At 45.8% G+C, this 12,354-nt stretch overlaps 1 protein-coding gene and 1 pseudogene across 7 annotated transcripts in view; one reads left to right on the forward strand and one right to left on the reverse strand.

Moving 5' to 3' along the window:
- Nucleotides 1-5,173: 5,173 nt before the first annotated feature.
- Nucleotides 5,174-6,141, reverse strand: LOC101324015 (large ribosomal subunit protein uL6 pseudogene; annotated as a pseudogene).
- Nucleotides 6,142-11,673: 5,532 nt separating this feature from the next.
- The window catches only part of EIF2AK1 (eukaryotic translation initiation factor 2 alpha kinase 1), a 30,146-nt gene continuing 29,465 nt past the window's right edge, over nt 11,674-12,354 (forward strand). For 3 of the 7 annotated variants that reach the window (XR_002175469.3, XM_073791895.1, XM_073791896.1), the window contains exon 1: nt 11,674-11,858. Coding sequence is in view for 6 of the 7 variants with exons in the window: in XM_073791895.1 (XP_073647996.1) it covers nt 11,741-11,858 (118 nt within the window). In the remaining variant the exon portion in view is untranslated. The remainder of the gene's footprint in view (nt 11,859-12,354) is intronic. The other 4 variants (XM_073791894.1, XM_019930700.3, XM_019930701.3 and 1 more) reach the window with 2 other exon arrangements.

The raw sequence follows: 12,354 nt of genomic DNA on the forward strand, positions 1-12,354 counted from the left end.
CTTCCTCCGTGCTTTGAAAGCAAACATAGAGGCCCTTTTCCTCTAAAGAATTTTGGGGCCACTTCAGTGCAAACTCATGACATAAATAGAGTAGTTAACAAAGGACGTTAGGAAGTCCCTGCCTTCAAACAGCTGGGTCTTTGGCTTTTGCCCCAGAAATTCGTTTTCCTCCAGACCAGAGGAAACCAAAGTGAACGCTGTTGGGAGAAGATTTCACTCTGCCTCTGTTCTTACAAGCTGTGGGACCTATGCTAATTACTTAGCCAGTTGCCTTGACCAAAACTGTCTTTAGGCGAGAGGTAAACTGACGCCAAGTGCGCCACCTCCCAAGCCAGGTGATCACACGATCAAAGAGCAGAAGGTGTCAAAGAGGAATAAATTAGATTTTTCAAGGCCCTCCAGATAATGAGGGAGCCGGTGGTGGGCTCTGTTAATGCCCCATCTAGATCCGCTTTGCTGGCTGACTCATGAATTCCCTTCCCAGCTGTTATGTATGTTAGTGGCTAATAACCCACAGCTGCCCCCTTCTGACAACTGTTCTTGGCTGGTGGGGAGCTGCCTTCTGGGGAGGCTAAGCCCACCTACCCTCCCCCCTTTCAGTCTATACGAATGGCTCCCCAATGCAAGGGTTCAGAAAGACCTTGCCTCGATTAGTGACCAGTCTTGTGATGCGGTTTACATTCCAGAGCCAATGGAATCACAAGGAAGCTCATCTCCCACTGAGACGACATCCTTGCCTAACTCTTCCCTGCCCTCTCCCTCCCTTCATTCCCTTTAAAACTCCCTCGATGTATCCTATGCATCTGAATTCTGTCTCAAGCCCTGCTTCTCGGTGGTCCAGCTTAGAGAGTCGGTACCGGGAATGGTCCTAAGAAGCAGAGTCTAAGGATAGGATTTCAAGTGGTAGCTGGGATGCTGACAGCTGTGTGAGAACCCTCACCTTGGGGGAGCTGGGTGGGAGAGAGGTAGATGGGGCTGCATTGGCTTAGGCAATCTCTCTGGTGATTGAGGATGTGGGGGAAATAGTAATTTTTTAAACTGAAATTAGGTGGTCACTGATGCTTTAAAGAGGGAAAATGACTGCCTCTGGTCAATCCGTCATCAATATACAGCAAAGCCCGTGGACCTGCTTAGGAGCCTGTTGTAACCATCACCTGCAGTCAGACAGCAGACCGTTCGTTCCGAGGACCAGGCTCAGGCTCACTTAAAATGAGCTGATCTTTAGAAATGGTCAACTCCTCAGCCATGGTCAATCCCCAACACCATAGTCTGGGCTCTGAGAAGGAACTAGGGATGAGAACCAAACAGTGGTAGAACTTCAGACTCCTCTGAACCTTTGGGGCCTGTAGAAGTGGCCAACTCCCACCCTCCAATCTGAAGACTATGCAGAAGCTTCAAATGAGGCAGGTACCCTACAAGACAATGCATTTTCCAGGATCTGCCCCGTAGCCGCTAGACCAATCACTAAAATTAGGCCTCAGGGACTTCCCTGGTGGTCCAGTAGTTAAGACTCTAAGCTTCCAACGCAGGGGGAGCGGGTTCAATCCCTGGTTGGGGAACTGAGATCCTACATGCCCTGCGGCACAGCCTAAATAAATAAATAAAATTTTTAAATAAAATAAAATTAGGCCTCAGTATGGCCTACCTGGGGAAGTGTTGCAGGCTTGCTAAGGGAGGAATGGAATGAGCTTGCAGGACCATGCTAATATATACTAGCAGGAACTTTAAATAAGCCTCATCAAGGGGTGGGAGTGGGGTTAAGGAAGGGTTTGTAGATGTGGGCTCGCTCTCCCATAATATAGGTCTAACACTTTGTCAAGGGCCCTGAGTGGACTGCTTCTGATACACCATATGGATGGTACTTGGCAAGAGAAGTGAGACACATTAAGTGAAGTCAAGATAATATGACTTCCATGGTAGATGAAGGAAGAGCTCAACAGGCTCAGGGAAGTGAACCTGTTAGAACGGATGCTCCTAGCGGAATATATTTCATAAGAAGACCCGGAGGACACTCTGTTTACCGAGGCCATGAGAGGTGGGGGCACCACCAGCTTTGCTGAGAAACTCGGTGACGCCCAGTGGGATGTGTAGGCCAGGGCCGACCATAGGGGATGCTGTTACAGAACTGGGCTCTCTAGTAATGGGATCCTGGAGTGACAGAGGCTGGGTGGCAGCACTTACCCATTCGAAGCAATGTGGGCATGATTGCTGTAGAGGGAAGCAGGGTCAGAATGACAGATAGGGGCACCTGACTTGCAGAGATCCATGGAGATGGCTGATAGGACATGGGACTAGATAGACAGGCGGTCAACAAAGCATAATATATGTAATCAAATACATATATGTGTGTGTGTGTGTGTGTATATATATATATATATATATATATATATAAAAATCTGGATTGCAGAAGACTGAAGTCAGCTGACCCAGTGGAAAGTCACAATCTCCTTCCCAGCTTCCCCACCTGAGCCAGTTCTCAGATCCAAAACACCCATTCAGTAAAAGAGAAGCCGGATCCACAGCAAATGTACACAGCAGTGATTTTCCAAATCCTTCCCAAAGAGACCTCTGACCATTTAATTTACTCGGGGAGCCATACACTGGGTTACAAAGAGCAATACTCAGGTATTTCCAGGCTACTGGATACAGAGTCCAAGTTAATGCAGACAGATGGGGACTTAAAGCACCCACAGGGATCCTTTTTGGCTAAGGGAGTAAGATCACCTTATTTGGGAAAGTAAAGAGGAAAGGCGGAATAGATATGCTCACCCAAAAGAAGTCGCTATTCATTTGGGACTTGCCATTCCACGGTTGCCAGGACCCTATTAAGTGAGGTTATAATCCTGATGACATCACAATGGTTGACTGGTAACCAGTTAACCATTGTACACATTATACTAAGCACCTTATTAGTTATCTTCTATAATATAAATATCTGTTTACTGGTCCATGCAATTGAGAGAGTATCTTCTAACTCCCCACCTTATAGATGAGAAATTTCTACCTCTCCCCATCTCATTACTTCCAAACATGTATGGCCATACCACTGATTCTATTAAGGTTTATAGCACTTACCTCCTGTTGGGCAACCATAATCATTTATGTAACAGGATGATTGATAAAGGTAGCTAGGAGGGACATCCTCTGAGGTTACTGATCTCTCCCCCATAACTGAGAGGTGACTTTGAAGTCCATGTGGATATTGGTGGGAAGGCTTCACATTGGGGGGCTTAGTGATGGGGGAGGTAAAGGAGAGACTGGGTAGGCATTTGTGCATACACACAGACACACACACCTAGATGTACACAGACGCACGCCTACACTGCCCAAAAGAGGGAGCCTTCCTCCAGGATGCCAGCCCCCACTCTGCGATCCCCACCCCTGCCACAAAGAAATTTCCATCTCTTTAGAGAGTTCCTCTTCGCCTCACCATGAAGAAAAAGCTATACTGTCCATGCAATATAGGTGGAGGAGGTGGGCGAAGGCCATCTATGCAGCCAATCGCCAATTGTTCAGTTACTGAGATTTCCGTCCTACTTCTTGTGTGACCCTGTCCCTGCTCCAGAAACTGTGACCTTGAGAACAATCTCTGCTCTGTCCCTCCCTCATGAATGCGTAAGTCATGGGTCTTGCTCATCGGCCTGGTCCCATAGGCTGCCGTGAGAGTGGCACGACTGAAGACTGAAAAGGAAGGCTGGGGTAGCTCTTGAAAGGCCCCGTGGGCCTTACAGAGGACTCTGAATTTTCTTCTAAGTGCAGTAGAAAGGCTGACCCATCACAACAGGTAACCGGTTCTCTTGCCACTCCTGTTTCTTTCTCCTGGTCTCCTTCTTTCTTTGAAACGTACTAAATTCATTCCTACCCCAGGGTGTTTGTACTTTCTTTCTCTCTCGGGACAGCTCCCGGATCCTGATACTGATGATGCCTTCTTATAATTCAAGTGACAGCTCAAAAGAGGCCTCTTCAGGCAGGTTTCCTCTGGTCCTGAAATCTGATGTGCTTCCTCACCCCCTCCTTTGCCCCACACCCTTCCTATCTCAGTGTCTCACTTGTCTTATGCGTCAACTTGCCTGGGCCATGGTGCCCAGATAGTTGGTCAAACATTATTCTAGATGTTTCTATGAGAGTGTTTTGGGGTGAGATTAACATTTAAATCAGTGGACTTTGAATAAAGCGGCTGGCCCTCCATAATCTAAGTGGGCCTCAGCCAAACAGTCGAAGGCCTGAATAGAGCAAAAAGATTGACTTGAACCTTCAGACGCATCAAAACATCATTTCTTCCCTAGGTCTCCAGCATACCAGTGAACTCTGCAAAGTTTGAAGTTGCCAGCCTCCATAATTGCATGAGACAATTTCTTTTTTTTTAATTTTGTTTTGAATTTTATTTTATTTATTTTTTTATACAGCAGGTTCTTATTAGTTATCTATTTTATACATATTAGTGTATATATGTCAATCCCAATCTCCCAATTCATCCTACCATCACCCCCACTCCCTCCCACCACTTCCCCCTCTTCACACATCCCATTCGTTCTTTTTCTCTGGAGAACACTGACTACACAGATTTTGATACCAGGAGTTGTTCTAGAGGAGAGGAAACTTAAGGGTGAGTTTTCTGAGTTGGCTCCGGGCTTTCTGGAATTGGCTCTCTAATTAAATTCGGTTGAAAGACTAGTGACTATTTCTTTTTCCTATCTTTTTTTTTTATGTTCCAAATAGGTTTTATTTTTTCTTGCTTATTCCTTGACTATACCTTACTTTGAAGGACAGCCCACAGATTTTTCTGATAGACTAGACACATCGTATGTAAGAGAAATCAAACTTGAATGTTATGTTTTGCCTGAGAAATCATAAGGTTGGAGTTTCTACCAAGGAAGAGGTTTCCAGGCAATCCTATTGAGTTAAGATAGTCTAGGATGGTAGCGTATCTGAAGCATGACACATGGAATGAAGAGATTATGGAAGGGTTATAAGGTTTTTTTTAGATATCAAGGCCAAGGACATAGGAGTAAATGGCTGAAATTAGGGTAAAACAGAGAACCTTGGGCCACAGGAACCATGTTTATCATGAATATAAATTAACTTCATCTTCTAATTTTCCTAAGTCTTACTAAGACTGTATCACTTCTCAGCTGCTTTTTCACACAAAGTTACTGTGACTCAGGCACTTGCCTCACAAATATTCAAGTTCGTGCCTCTGCAAAATTACAGGTACCTTCAGGACATCTCTCAAAGTTCTTCATCCAATACTGAACAACCACAGTGTTGCCTGTCACCAGTACCCATGCTCCTCTTGCCTGAAATACCCTTGCTATTCCTTCAAGCCACTTCTCCCATTAAGTCTTACTAAAAAAAAAAAAAAACACTCATTCCTTCTGTTATTGTTCTTACCACACTAGAATTTACTTAACTGCTTACTGGCCAAATAGTTGGAAAGGATAATCAGTTTAAGAAAAATTGCCCAAGTCCAAAGAGATTGTATTCATTTTAAAAATAGCACATATGAGTCTGGCCTCTTGCAGTTTCTGTAGCTGGATCACTCAGAACTTATTCAACAACCTGTTGAACTCTTCTTTTTTCAGAAACATAGATACCACCCAAAAATGTTCTGATACCCTTGTTTTTAACTGTTGTGGCTTTTGCTGAATCAAGGCAGCTGAATTTGACACAAGTTCAATGTCGTTTCCTTCAAGAATCAACTCATCTTTCCGGGCTTGAGATACTGAACAAGCAACACCTGGCCTCATCTGAACCCTGCAGATGTATTTTTCACTCCCAAAATCTTGGATTTCTACAAGAGAACAATTTTCCTGAATAACAACATTGATGGGTAAATGAGCATACGCAGAACTCATCTTGTAACTGAAGCCCAGGGTAACACCCTTGATCACGTTCTGTACATGACTACAGATAGTACGAACAGTCACCAGTTCCTTTCTTTTCTCCCATCATGTGTCAACCCGGAGCCTCTTCTTTTTCTTTCCAAGGAGACCGAGTTCTCCACTGATGTGATTGAAGTCCCTCTGCTGGGTGCCTCTGGGGCCCTTCACAATAAGTGTGCGTCCCTTCAGAGTAATGTCGACATTTTCTGGAATGTCGACAGTCTGATTGCTGAGAATGGTCTTCATTCTCACCTCGAAATAGATGTGGCAAAGAGTAGTGACTCTATTTCTAGAGGTACAGAGAATCCTCATAGTACACGGTGTGATGTGGCAAAAGAGATACAGAAAATATCACCACTGGATACTCTTAATCAAACACTTATAAGAAGCAAGGATCTGGGTGACCTTGTATATGATACCTTAAAACATTTTGTTAAATTAACAAGTATAATGAGATTGACTGGTGACTTCTAATGTCACTGGACAAAGAGGGGAAAGAAAAGTATGAGCTTTTACAGATTTGATTTTAACTGACGTGGAAGCTCTGTGTCTGCCTTGAAAGAAGAGATCCTTGGGACTTCCCAAGGATCCAGTGGTCCAGTGGTTAAGACTCCATGCTTCCAGTGCAGGGGGCGTGGGTTCAATACCTGGTCGGGGAAGTAAGATCCTACATCTTATTTACCTGAATGGTTTATCATGAACTGGGTGTTCTTTGACCCAACAAGCCATAAAGTTGGGCATGCGCAGAAGCACTGCATCACCAAATGGAAGTGAAATGACGCCCAGGCAGACCCTGAAGGCACACATAATTTACATGAAGAAGTGGCTCAAATGTTCACGGTTCCCACTCCTGCTACAATACCCTCTCTCTCCACGCCTACGAGTATGGCCTTATGGAGAGTTGCCTATGATCAGAGCATATACAAAGGAAGGGAAGACTTGGGCCTGGTTTCCAGATGCTTCTGCACAGTACACAGGCACCACCCACAAGTGGGCAGCTGTAGTACCACGGCCCCTCTCTGGGACATCCCTGAAGGACATGGTGAAGGGGAATCCTCCCACTGAGCAGAACTTTGAGCAATGTATCTGGTTATTCATTTTGCTTGTGAGAAGTGGCCAGATGTGATTATATACCGATTCATGGGATGTGGCCAATGGTTTGGTTGTACGGTCAGGGACTTGGAAGGAATGCAAGTCTATGATTGATGACAGGGAAGTCTGGGGAAGAGATATGTGGATACACGTCCCTGGATGGGTGAAAAAGGTGAAGATATTTTCATCCCAAGTGAATACTCACCAAAGGATTTTTTTTTTTTAATAAGGCCGCACTGTGTGGCATGTGGGATCTTAGTTCTCTGACCAGGGATTGAACCCTCGCCCCCTGCAGTGGAAGAGTGGTGTCCTAACAACTGGACCTCCAGGGAAGCCCCTCAGCAAAGGATTTTAATAATCAAGTCAATAAGATGAACCATTCTGTGGATACCAGTCAGCCTTTTCCCCCAGTTGCCCCTGTAATCACCCAATGGGCAAAGTGACCATGGTGGCAGGAATGGAGGTTATGGGTGGGCTCAGCAACATGGGCTTCCACTCACCAAGACTACAGCCACTGCTGAGGGCCCAATCAGCCATCAGCCGGGACCAACACTGAACCCCCAATATAGCACCATTCCCTCGGGGTAATCAGCCAGCTACCTGGTGGCAGGTCGATTATATCAGACCACTTCCATCATGGAAGGGGCAGTATTTTGTTCTTACTGGACTAGACACTTATTCTGGGTAGAGATTTGCCTTCCCTGCATGCAATTATTCTGCCAAAACTACCATCTGGACTTACAGAATGCTTTATCCACTGAAATGGTATTCTACACAGCTTCTGATCAAGGAACTCACTTTCCAGCAAGTGAAGTGCAGCAATGGATCTATGCTCATGAAATTCTCTGGTCTTACCATGTCCCCTACCTTCCTGAAGCAGCCGGCTTGTCAGAACAGTGAAATGGCCTTTAAAAATTTTGTTTTATTTTATCGAAGTATAGGTGATTTAGAGTGTGTGTTAATTTCTGCTGTACAGCAAAATGATTCAGTTACACATATATGATATATGTGAGTTAATATTTGTATATATATGAGTTAATATTTGTAAAAGCACATAGAACTGTGCGCATGAGGCTGACACAGTTCTCAGTAAACATTATTATACATATAAAATAAGGCTTCTGCAACTTTCACTGTGTTTTAATTAATTAATTTATTTATTTATTTATTTTTGGCCACACTGCATGACTTGCAGGATCTTAGTTCCCTGACCAAGGATTGAACCCATGCCCTTGGCAGTGAAATCGCAGAGTCCTAACCACTGGACTGCCAAGGAATTCCCCACTGTGTTGTTTTAAATGTCCATGATAAGACAAGTATATCCAGTTGATTCATTCTAGCTTTTCTATAATGTTTGTTTGCATATATGTTTATTTCCCTACTGATGGCTATTAGGCTATTTTTGTATTTGTTGTTACAAACAATGTTGCAATAAGTACCTTTATACACATATCCTTAGGCACAGATAGGGGTGTCTAAAGGGAACCAAGAGGGGAATTATTATCTTTAGAATATATTTTAAAATTTATTTATTATTTATTTGGCTGTGCTGGGTCTTAGTTGCGGCACGTGGGATCTAGTTCTCCAACCAGGGATCGAACCCAGGCCCCCTGCATTGGGAGCGTGGAGTCTTAGCCACTGGACCACCAGGGAAGTCCCCAAGAGGGGAATTAACTACTGGATATTGGGTATGCACCATTTCAGCTTCACTCAATATCCCTAAATAGCTCTTTAGCGATGTATGATGGTTCCTTTTCTCCATATCCTCACCAACTCTCGGTATCAAAAACTCCAATTTTTGCAAATGATAGTTTGAAATGATATTTCATTGTTTAACTTACACTTACCTGTAACTAGTGAAATGTTTGCATCTTTTCCTATGTTTATTGGCCATTAGGGGTTCCTTTTTGGTTACCTGTATGTTTAATATTGCATCTTTATATGTATCATGTTTCTATTTATTATTTATTTATTTATTTATTTATTTAATTTTTTTTTGTGTTACGCGGACCTCTCACTGTTGTGGCCTCTCCCGTTGCGGAGCACTGGCTCCAGACGCGCAGGCTCAGCGGCCATGGCTCATGGGCCCAGCCGCTCCGCGGCATGTGGGATCCTCCCGAGCCGGGGCACGAACCCATGTCCCCTGCATCGGCAGGCGGACTCCCAACCACTGCGCCACCAGGGAAGCCCTATTTATTTTTTTATTAATTTGTAGGCAGCCTGGATATATTCTGGATATGGAATAAAAGTTGACTCTCAGGTTTCAGGCTTGGACAAGTGGGTAGATTGTGTGCTAATTTAAATGGATGGAGAAGGGTAGTAGAAAAGAAGTTTTAGGAGGAATATCAAGAGTTCACGTTCAGACAAATTTGAGATGCTTTTAAGCCATCCAAGAGAACAAGTCTGTGTTGCAGAGATACATTTGGGAGTTGTCAGGTTATAGATGGTATGTAAAGTGATAGCGGGGCACGTGGTTATCTCCTGACAGAATTTGGAGTGACATGACAAGAGCCCTACAGAATTACACATTTGGAGAAGGAGGATCCAGAAGGGGATACTGAGATGAAGGGCCAGTAAAATAGAGAAAAACTAAAATTGTGTGATATTATGGAAGCCAAGAGAGGAACGTGCTTTTTTTCTTCCAATTTTTGCCTACATGTGGTTTCATTGCAGGGATGTACCCTAACTGCTCTTCTATTTGGAATTTGGATTATTTCAGTGCTTTTTAAATTATAAATTACACTTTGATGGACATTCTTGTATTTATCTTTTTTCACCACTCTATTTCCTTTGGATATACACCTATATATATAGGTGGAAGGGTATGCTTATTTAAAGCTTTTAACTATAAATTGCAGGTCATCTTCTAGAAAGATTTCTTTCATTCTATTCTGACCAGAATGAGTTTGTTTGGTTTTTTTTTTCTCCATTCTGGTGGTGGTGGAAAAGTGGTGAGAACCAGATAATGCATACCAATATTTTTAATGGTTGCAAAGTGTGCCATTGTATTGATATTTGTAATTTATTTAACCAGTTATATTGCCTGTTTTGGGTATTATAATTAGTGTTGCAATTAATAGCTTTTTAAGCTAAATCTTTTTGCTCATTCTTTTTAAATTAATTAATTAATTAATTAATTTTTGGCTGTGTTAGGTCTTCGTTGCGGTGCGCGGGCTTCTCATTGTGGTGGCTTCTCCTGTTGTGGAGCACGGCCTCTAGGCACGCCAGCTTCAGCAGTTGTGGCACTTGGGCTCAGTAGTCGTGGCGCACGGGTTTAGTTGTTCTGTGGCATGTGGGATCTTCCCAGACCAGGGCTCGAACCCATGTCCCCTGCATTGGCAGGTGGACTTTTAACCACTGCACCACCAGGAGAGTCCCATCAAATAAAATTCTTTAAAAAAATATTTATTCATTTATTTTTGGGTGCGTTGGGTCTTCGTTGCTGCGCGCGGGCTTTCTCTAGTTGCGGCGAGCAGGGGCCACTCCTCGCTGTGGTGCACGGGCTTTTCATTGCAGTGGCCTCTCTTGTTGTGGAGCACGAGCTCTAGGTGCACGGGCTTCAGTAGTTGTGGCACATGGGCTCAGTAGTTGTGGCTTGCGGGCTCTAGAGTGCAGGCTCAGTAGTTGTGGCACATAGGCTTAGATGCTCCGCAGCATGGGGGATCCTCCCAGACCAGGGCTCGAACCCGTGTCCCCTGCATTGGCAGGCAGACTCTCAACCACTGTGCCACCAGGGAAGTTCAAATAAAATTCTTAAACAATACCATTTTTCACATCGCACTGGGGTTGAGGCCCCAAATCTGAAAGGCTTTTCTTTTTTTTTTTTGGCCGAGCCACGTTGCTTGCGGGAGCTTAGTTTCCCAACCAGGGATGGAATTTAGGCCAGGGCAGTGAAAGCGCCAAGTCCTAACCACTGGACCGCCAGGGAACTCCCTCAAACGCTTTTTATTCCAGCTATGTTATTTGATCTGCTATCTAAGAATCAACTTCCAACAGCATTGTGTCAGCGACCAAGTCTTCAGAGACATCGCCAGAGGGCAAAGAGGATTTTTGCAGCCAATGGCTTCAAACCACCGTTGGTCCAGTGTGGCCATGGGATCACTTGGAAAGCCTGTCTCAGGTTTGTGAAAGTCGTCTCAAAACCAGTGGAATTTTTATTAGGCTCATTCACTCTGGAATCTATTTGGCATTTCCCGTTTTGCTGTGGCCTAACGGTTCACCAAAATACGTTCAGTTCTCCTTGAGACGAGTCTTGCAGATGCTTTTGATTTTTTTAAAAAAATAAATGACAAATGAACAGTCACCAGTGTATCCGCAAAAAGTAAACATTTGGATCAGCGTCCCTGCAGACATCCGATTCTTACACTAGCACCCGAGTCTTGGCGTGAGAAATGAGAGCGCTGACTCGTCGGGTGTTCAGGTCTCGAGGATAGTGGGGCTGAACCGCAGGGAGCAAAGGCCGGGGTTGACCCCACGTGGGGGCCACCCAATTCCTCCCGCAACGCCGCGCCAGCCGCCGCCCTCAGAGCAGCCCACCACGCGCCAGCACCTGGCGTGCGCCAGCACGGGACCAGCCACCCTCCTCGAAGGGGAAGGGGCGGGGCGGTGGCATGCGGCAGGGCCCGCCCCCTCAAGCGCCCGGGGGCGGGCAGGTCTTCCGCCTTCCGAGGGGCTACTTCCGGATCCGGTGGTGGCCGCTGGGAGTAAACAGGGAGGCGGCGCTTGGGTGGCGGGAGGGCTAGCTTGCAGCCCGCGCGCGGCGGGCGATGCTGGGGGGTATCTTGGGGGCCCGAGAGCGCGAGGCGGAGGGCGACGCGGCAGGGGCTGTGCCTGCGCCACCTGCCATCGACTTCCCGGCCGAGGGCTCGGACCCCAAGTATGATGGTGAGGGACCCGGAATGCGGCGGCGGCGGCCCTCCCCGCCCCCGTCCACCTTCATTCCCGGGGCGGGCAGGTAGCTGCGAGGTTCGGCCCAGGACCTGGACAGATTCGTCTGGATCCGGGCTTGAACTGAGACCCAGCGGTGCCGTATGGGGGCGGCGGGCGGGCCGTCTGGGTTAGGTGAACTCGTGTTGAAACAGGTGTCTGCAGCTCGGTCGATCGTTTACATTTCTGTATTTCCTCTGTGGACTCGGGGCTGCGGACGTGCTGGACTGTTTTCCAGCATCTGAGCCCCGGGGTGTTGTCGGGCGATGAGCCTGAACTTTGTAAACTACTGGAATGGAACTCTGCAGACCCTATGCGCTGAACAGTTTGGGTTAAGAGTTCTAATTTGTGGCTTCTCTTGTCTTTTGCTTCACTAATCGCGTAGCTAAAGAGTTCTCATAGTGAGGCAGTATGGACATCATCCTCTTCGGTTAAAAAAAAAACGCCCGAGTTT

This window comes from Tursiops truncatus, chromosome 15 (genome assembly GCF_011762595.2).
Source record: "Tursiops truncatus isolate mTurTru1 chromosome 15, mTurTru1.mat.Y, whole genome shotgun sequence".
In the NCBI taxonomy this organism is placed as follows: domain Eukaryota; kingdom Metazoa; phylum Chordata; class Mammalia; order Artiodactyla; family Delphinidae; genus Tursiops; species Tursiops truncatus.